We start from the raw sequence: 9,277 nt of genomic DNA on the forward strand, positions 1-9,277 counted from the left end.
CGACTTCCAAAGGGGAACACATTTGTCGTTCCATAATTTGTGTCCTCTATATTTCATCTAGTTGTAATTGGTTGAAGAAGATGTATTTAAGTTAAAAATTTAATTATTAAACATTTTTCTGACCAATCACGACTAATGGCACATTGAGTGACACAAATTATGGGACAGAAGAAGCTGTGGTCCTCTTCCAAAGCCTCAATTTGTGCATGGTATTGAGGTTGTTCATTCACCCAATCTGGCGTGTCTTGATGAGGATGACCTGAAAAGGTGAAAGGACTTTTCCACTCATGTCAGTAGCAAAAGGAGGAAGGACTTTTCCCCTCATGGAAATGGTGGAGAATGTTACTTGGCTGATAATCCTCCATCTGACCAGGTTACAGATATAGAAATGCATCCACCTTAGCCACACTGGATACATGATTTTATCAGTGTGATGAAGAATGTTTATGAACCTGTTATTGCTGCAAAAACTATTTATGGGGATGAGGAAGGTTACTTGATTATTATTAGTCTCCCCTTTGTAGATCTTCCAAGTGTGAAGGTTTCTTGGAGGAAAACTATGACTCATGATCCTCCTATCAGATCAAATTCGGGAAGATGCCAATATTGAAGCTCACTATGATGGCCCAGGATCAGTGCTTGAAATCATGGTGCCGAAGCATTGGGTGGAATCAGAAGAGCATGACGTTTGTGTTTGCCTCTGCCCTCTAGGAGGGAATGATCTTATGTTGACTTGAGACAGGCAATTACGTTAAATAAAATTAGAAAAAGGTTGTTAGGGGTGCTACATAATTGAAAAGTTATGCTAGATAATTGAAAAGCATTAATAAACATTCCTCTTGCTGCATCCTCCAGATCAAGACGCAGATAGTTGGTTAAAGGATTCACCAAAAGAGTTTGAAGTGAATCAAGTGCTTCCTCAAAAATTGAAACAAAAAAAGTAATAGAATAGCAATTCAGCAAAACCTGTCAAAAAAGTGACAGAATGGTATTTAAAAAGATCCAGCAGTACAACAAAGTAATCAAACATTACAAAAACAATGTCCTCAATCAAACTAAATCCAACAGAAACACAATGAACATAACTTAGATAAAGTAGAAGGGAACTAAATTTAGTCAACTTCTTCAATCTTGGGGCCAGCACCACTTCCACCAGCAGGTGCATTTTCACCCACTCCACCAAAATCAGGACCAGCACCACCCTGGTACATCTTGGCAATGATTGGGTTGCAGATGCCCTCCAACTCCTTCATTTTGTCCTCAAACTCGTCGACCTCTCCGAGCTGGTTGGCATCTAGCCACTGAATGGCACCATCAACTGCATCCTCAATCTTCTTCTTATCAGCAGGATCAAGCTTTCCTGCAATCTTCTCATCGTTCACAGTGTTCCTCATGTTGTATGCATAGTTCTCCAATGCATTCTTCGCCTCCACCTTCTTCTTGTGCTCTTCATCTTCAGACTTGTACTTCTCAGCCTCTTGAACCATCTTCTCAATATCTTCCTTTGACAACCTACCCTTGTCATTGGTGATTGTGATCTTGTTCTTTTGGCCTGTAGTTTTGTCTTCAGCAGAGACATTTAAGATTCCATTGGCATCGATATCAAAGCACACCGTGATCTGTGGAACACCCCTTGGTGCAGGAGGAATGCCTGAGAGTTCAAATTTTCCGAGCAAATTGTTGTCCTTGGTCCTTGTTCGCTCACCCTCGTAAACCTGGATCAACACACCGGGCTGGTTGTCGGAATAGGTTGAGAAAACCTGTTCTTTCTTTGTTGGGATTGTAGTGTTCCTGGGAATGAGTACAGTCATGACACCACCAGCGGTCTCCAAACCAAGTGAGAGTGGGGTGACATCAAGGAGGAGAAGATCTTGAACCTTCTCATTGCCCTCACCAGTCAAGATAGCAGCTTGAACAGCAGCACCATATGCAACAGCCTCGTCAGGGTTGATGCTCTTGCAGAGCTCCTTCCCATTGAAGAAATCCTGTAGAAGTTGTTGAACCTTGGGGATTCTAGTAGAACCACCAACAAGTACAACATCATCAACACTCCTCTTGTCCATTTTAGCATCTCTTAAACACTTCTCAACCGGTTCCATACATTTCCTGAATAGATCCATATTGAGCTCCTCAAACCTGGCACGGGTAATGGGAGAGTAGAAATCAATTCCCTCGAAAAGAGAATCAATTTCAATTGTGGTCTGTGCAGTTGATGATAGAGTTCTCTTCGCCCTCTCACAAGCAGTCCTCAACCTCCTAAGTGCTCTGGGGTTGCCACTGATATCCTTCTTGTTCTTTCTCTTAAACTCCTGGACAAAGTGGTTCACCATACGGTTATCAAAATCCTCACCTCCAAGATGGGTGTCCCCAGCTGTGGCTTTCACCTCGAAGATACCCTCTTCAATGGTAAGCAAAGAGACATCAAAAGTACCACCTCCAAGATCAAAAATCAAGACATTCTTCTCACCAACGCTGGTAGCCTTCTTGTCAAGACCATAAGCAATGGCTGCCGCAGTAGGCTCATTGATAATACGCATGACATTAAGACCAGCAATAACACCAGCATCCTTAGTAGCCTGACGCTGAGAATCATTGAAATAAGCTGGGACTGTTACAACAGCATTCTTGATTGTAGTTCCGAGATAAGCTTCGGAGATCTCACGCATCTTAATGAGAACCATAGAAGAGATTTCTTCAGCAGCAAACTGCTTATCTTCACCCTTGTAGTTAACCTGGATCAATGGCTTGTCACTTGGTCCAGCAACAACCTTAAAAGGCCACAACTTCATGTCGCTCTGAACAGAAGCATCATTGAGTCTACGACCAATCAATCTCTTGGCATCTGTCAAACAAACCAAACATTATAAATAGGCAAGTCCACATTCTACACTTCACGAAAAATCCAAAAAACAGTATCTACTTCACATGAAAACAGGGAAAATTCAAGCATAACACATAAAACAAGACAGTATGTAAACAGAATAAGACAAATGGATTTTAATTATTAAACAATAAGAAACATCAAAAACATTTAACCGTTAGTAAATTCTTAAAAACCCATATACATGACAAAGCAACATCACACAAAACAGTAAATCTAAAAACATGAAACATTTTGTATATTCTAGCAAATTTAAATATAGTGTACATGGCAAAGATCATAAATAACATAAAGCTTTTACTTCATTTATGATATAGGTATAATTTTTTAAGGTTTTTACTGTAGTCAAAACGATACTCGTATACTCCCCAAATAATTTAAGAATGAAAACCACAATTTGGTACTCATATATTCCGATCTCAAAAAATTAAAAAATCTAAAGCAGTACTCGAATATCTCAAAAATAGTGTATAAAAAAATAAAAAATGGCAAATTTAGTTTTGGGCTTTGAAATTTTTCAGGGAACTAATTGGTATGAAGAAAAAAATTTAATGAACCAAAATAAGTTTTTACTCGAAATTTAAATTGATTATTAAATATCTCCAGCAAAATAATATAAAACAGTAGATAACGTTTACATCTTCCATAACATGGAAAAGGATTGCATAAATCACAAATTATGAAAATGAGACTATAGTAAACACAGAAAGATAACAACTTGAATATAATCATAATCTTCATGAACCATTATAAAACAGAAAGGAAACCCATTATAATGCAACAACAAAGCTAAAACTTCTAATATTAAAACATAGTTGCAAAGTTAACTCACCAAAAACAGTGTTAATGGGGTTCATGGCGACTTGATTCTTAGCAGCATCACCAATAAGACGCTCTGTATCAGTGAACCCAACATAAGACGGCGTCGTTCTGTTTCCCTGATCATTGGCTATAATCTCAACACGGTCATGTTGCCACACACCAACACATGAATATGTGGTTCCAAGATCGATACCAATTGCGGGACCCTCACCTTTAGCGGCCATGTTATCTTTTGTGTTGTGTCAACGAATGAAATAATGAGAGAAAAGTATAAGTGGTTTCAAACTAGAGAGATTTAGTTTAGAGTGGATGAGGCGTAGAAAAAGAGTGGGAATTATATATAGTGTGGTTTTAGGGTTTTTAATGTGATATTTTTTTCTCTCGGTCTTTCTGGAATGTTCTGTGTTAGGAGTTGGTGGATGTGGTTAGAAACAGAATTTTGGATGGTTTCTTGTTTCTAGAATGTTGTATGACTATTGTCTATCTTCATTGGCTGTCTCTGTTTCTTCACTTTTTCACTTTTGCAAATAAATAAATTAATAAAATAATTTAATGAAATCAAATTGTGTCATATTTTCTACGTCTCCAATAAAATAATTGAAAGGTACATGTGGTCTACATACAATCTTTTTTAGAATAAAGTAAATAAAAATCTCATAGATTTTATGTTTTTGTGGAATAGCCATTATTAATTATTTTTTATTCTTAATCATTCCTTAAATTTTATTTATTAATGACAGTTAAAATTCAAAATCGTACATTTTGTTTTAATTTAGTAGTCATTATTTATTTAATTTTATATATCAGTATTATTGTATTACGCTCTGTTAGTTATGAAATTTATTTATCTTATTATTTTCACTCAATTTTTATTTTTTGACAATAGTTTCCTACTACTACTGATTCTAGCTAACCCTAATATTTATTTCTTTTCTTCTTGTCAATTAATTTAATTTTGACAATGTTTTTCCTTATCCCATAGCTAACATCATTATTGTGTTGCCACTATTGCCGGTCTCATGGTGGATATATGATTTAAAATTATATTTAGATAAAGACAAATTTCAAAATATTAAATTTAAGTGGTAATTTAAAAAAAATTATAATGATCATGTGCAAAACACATAAAGTTTAGAGTAAGTTATATTACATCCCCTAAGTTTTAGTCAAATTATATAAACTATATCTTTCTTTTTTAACTCACATAAATCACCCTAATTATATATATATATATATTACACAGTTGTGCTTATAAGAGAAATAAATGTAATTTCTTAAACAAAAAAATGGTAACAATCATAATTAAAATAAACAAAATAAAAGACAAGTCCAAAAGTATAAGAGTTCATATATGTGTTTCATCCAGAATAACCGAAAACTGAAAGGAAAAATAGAATCTTTAATGAATTAAGTTTTTATCCTATTGAACTTTGGTTACTACATATCATTTGGTGGATGATATTTTATTAATGGTATGTTATGTGTTTAATAGAATGTAGGAGTTATAAAAGTAAAATAATTATGTATCATATTTTGAAAAATAAGCAACCCAACTTCTAGTATTTTAGAAGTTGGGGATGTTTTCCATATTTTAGGATTTATGATCCAAAGGAGTTTAATTAATAAGTAGAGTTTATAAAGTATATTCATTGGGTATATTATTTATATTATATACTATTACATAAAGACAAAATATATTTAAGGGGTATATAGGTAATTGAACATACATATTTTTATATTCTAACTTTACCTTTGCTTGCTATATAAATACAAAATATGTCTAACAGGTATTAAGGTAATTGAACATGTATAATTCCATTTAGATACTTAAATGGTGGTAACTCAGAGACAATATGATATATTCAATTTTATAACATATATAAGGAATATAATTTTGCAATAATTTAATGCAAAAAAATGACTCAAGGAGTTGTATATGATTAGTTTAAATTACTTTTTAAATGAAGAACATAATATGTTCTTTGAAACACTCAAAAACTAAACAACTTAACATTTTTATGTCATATTCTCCATATCATTTTTATGTCATATTCTCCATATTTGAATATTATCTTATGTTCATATTTGTTTCATTTTTTCCAAATGAAGAATATCACACTTTTGAATAAGTGTCAAAATACAATAAAAAATTCAAGACTTGTTAATTAACAATAAAGCTTATAGATTATATAACTTATGATGCACAAGTGACTTTGGAATAAAATGAGTTAGTGGTTCATATAGATTATAGATTATTAAATTCAGACCGTTCAATGACTTGGTCAGGGCAATGGATAAATACGTCACTAGTAGGACCAATAAGCTAGTGGTTCGACCAATTGACTCGACTTATATTAAATTTAAAAAAAAAATCATCGTATTAGTTAACATTACTTAATATTATATTCTCCAAATTTAAAAATATTACTATACCTAATAAAATAAGAGTATAATATTTATGCATTGACAGTATAAAATTTTACATACAATGAGTGCATTATTAACCATCTTTTGTATTACTTTTAATTTAAGAGTTAATGGCGATTGAAAATGAAGTGTAGATGATGTAGTGATAGTGTAAAAAACTCTTACATCACTAATGCATACTTCCTTTTCTCATAAAATAATGGTTTCACTACCACAAAATATAATAAATAAGTTGAAAACATCATCAAACAATATATGATTATGCTTTAGTCGCAACGAAGTACACAAATAAGTTTAAATTTTAATTAAACAACTAAGATTTTGCTAGAGCATAACCTAACAAATGAGAAACACAACTATAAATAAGTTGTAAGCACTTAATTTTTTAATCTCAAAATGATGTCGTTTTGATTGTATTTCAAAGTTACATTTTTTTATTGATTCGGTCGGTCTAATTGGTCCAACCATCTGAGTCACAATTTTATGCTTAAATCGATCGGATCTAACCAAGTCATCCCGATTTTGATGCAAAATTGGTTAGATGAGAGATTCTGATCGATCAGATATATGGTTCACAGTTGAACCAGTCAGATTAGTCGGTCCGAGCCGTTTTTTATAATTATGCTTTAAACTAAGAATATCACAAGTGTATCATATAGTCATATTCTTCTAATTAAAAATAGCGAAAGTTGGAAGGTTATTGAAACACAATAGAGTGATAGTAGTTGTGAATACCTTTTGGTGTGTTTTCTTTGGCTATTTCCCATTTTCAATGAAGTCAGGAAAGGGGTAAACATGTGTTTGCATTGTTGTTTTCATTTTATATTTCAGAAAACAAGTGTTTCATTTCCAGAAACTCTGAAAATGAAAAACATATTTCCCACATTTTCAATAATGAAGCAGTGGAATGTTTTGAAATTTTTAACACTTTTGTTACTTCTTTCTTTCCATGTTTTCTGACATTTTAATTTTTTCAATTTATTCCAATTCTTTTGATGTTTTAGAAACTCAAGACACATTTAGGGTGTGTTTGGTTTTAAGAAATGTTTTCTATTTCTTTTTCCTACTTTCATTTTTAAAAAAATCATTTTCATGTTTTAATTTCTCAAAACATGTTTGTTACTATCATTTTCATTTTCAAAATCATTCACTCTAACCTTCACGGTCCATGCCACCTTTTAAATTAATTCAATTCTAAATTTTAATCATTGGATTAGTCAAGTCAATAATTTCAACAAATTATATGTTATTAATACACTGAAAAACTTTAATTGTTGAAGTTGGTCATTAGCTATAAAAAAAGATGTAGGGAAGGTCTTAATGAGCATTATGCAGCTCTAGGTATATTCTCTAAACAAATTTAAAGTTAAAATAAAATACTAACATATAAGTGCTTATTATTTAATTAAGATTACAATAACTTAAAGAGACGTCAATTTTCATCCCAAAATCAAATACTCATACCCATGGTTGAATTATTTCACCAATACCATATGAGTGGTAAAAACGTTTCCTATGTTGAGAGATGAAGAAATAAATTATATTATGAATATGTGTGTTGATCTAGATGATGGACACACCTATCAATTGATTTTGAGGTTTTGTTGATTAGTGGATAGAGTAATTAAAAAGTTTACTCCCCTCATTCCGCATATTTTTAATATTTAAGGTTATACACAAAATTTAAGAAATTATTAAATAATATAAAAATACGATACAATTTAATTAAATAGTCAAATTTAATGCAATTGAAAACTATATTAAAAAAGAAATAAAAATATGGTGAAAAAATAGGTAATAAATAAGGGTATAATTGAAAACTAAAATATAAATATCCATTAAGTTTCAAAAATATCAATAAAATGGAAAAAATAAAACAAAAAAATATTAAACTGATTGGAGTAAAAAACTTAAAATTTTCATTTCTTCATTATTGAAAATATTGGAAATAGTATTTTGATCATTTTCAAAATTTCTAGAAATTAAGCTCATTTTTCAGAAATATGAAATGAAAACAACAATACAAACATGTTTTCATTATCATTTTTTATTTTCATTGAAAATGAAAATAGAAAATAACCAAAGTAAACACACCCTTATATTTTATTTTCTAACTACACCCTTATTTACTGCTCATGTTTTTCACGTCTTTTTATTCATTTGTTTTTAATTTTGTTTTAAATTTGTATTAAATTTAATAGTTTTAGTCAAATATATAAAATTTTCATATCATTTAATAATTTCTTAAATTATGTGCATAACCTTAAACATAAAAAATATATGAAATTTTTTCAATTATCTTCTCCACTAATCAACAAAATATCAGTATCAATCATTGATTGTTTCACACATTCAGATCATCACATATCTTCATAATAAAATTTATTTATTTATCTATAAATATGACAATTTTTCTTCGCCTCTCTTAATGCTGAAATGGTTTGATGGTAGGTGTAGTAATATAACTTTGGGATGAACAGTGTCGTCCCTGAAGTTACTACAACATGACTTAAGTAATAGAACACTTGTACATTACTAATTCATCTTAACTTTAACTTTTTGGAGAGTGCTTGCAAGTGAATGATTTTTGTTATGACCTTCCACACATCTTTTTGATAGCCAATGATCAAGTCGTGCAATTAAATATGTTGAATTTATTGTTGACATAAACTATTTTGGAAAAGAAAATGCAAGTATTAAATATGAAGCTATCTTATAAAAGCAGAAATTTGATTATTTTAGTGACTAAAATTTAGAATTGAATTATTTAAAAAGTGATTGTCTTTAGATTGAAGAGTTTTGAAAATGAAAATGATAGTAACAAACATGTTTTGAGGAAATGATAATGTGAAAATAAAAATTGTTTTCTTTAAATAAAAGCATGAAATGAAAATAGAAAACATTTTTGGAATGCAAACACACTCTTATTTTTTTCACTATATTTTGATTCGATGAGAATTATAGAAGAAAAGAGTAAAAATAGAGAGATAAGGTATTATGGCAATTTTACAAAAATATTTAATTATTTTTACCTAGGTAGGGGTATTCTAGAAATTTTATGCTTTTATAAATTAACTAAATACTTTTTTCCCAACAATTGGTATTATGGTATTTTTACCCAATTAAGATTACTATGGTGATTTTTGT

General features: G+C 30.9%; 1 protein-coding gene across 1 annotated transcript; it reads right to left on the reverse strand.

Annotated features, from left to right (window-relative positions):
• LOC109360504 (heat shock cognate 70 kDa protein 2-like) lies at positions 956-4,029 on the reverse strand. The gene is made up of 2 exons (XM_019605452.1): positions 3,714-4,029; positions 956-2,842 (listed from the first exon to the last, which is right to left on the reverse strand). The coding sequence occupies exons 1-2, from the start codon at positions 3,925-3,927 to the stop codon at positions 1,113-1,115; spliced, it is 1,944 nt and encodes a 647-aa protein (XP_019460997.1). The 5' UTR covers positions 3,928-4,029; the 3' UTR covers positions 956-1,112.

The sequence above is a fragment of the Lupinus angustifolius genome, chromosome LG11 (assembly GCF_001865875.1).
Source record: "Lupinus angustifolius cultivar Tanjil chromosome LG11, LupAngTanjil_v1.0, whole genome shotgun sequence".
Taxonomy (NCBI): domain Eukaryota; kingdom Viridiplantae; phylum Streptophyta; class Magnoliopsida; order Fabales; family Fabaceae; genus Lupinus; species Lupinus angustifolius.

What these genes read in the sequence shown, in the direction of transcription:
- LOC109360504 (XM_019605452.1), bottom strand. Translation starts at nt 3,927, where the DNA reads ATGGCCGCTAAAGGTGAGGGTCCCGCAATTGGTATCGATCTTGGAACC. An exon ending in CCCCATTAACACTGTTTTTG is followed by an intron (nt 2,843 to 3,713) that starts GTGAGTTAACTT and finishes TTTGTTTGACAG; the next exon opens with ATGCCAAGAGATTGATTGGT.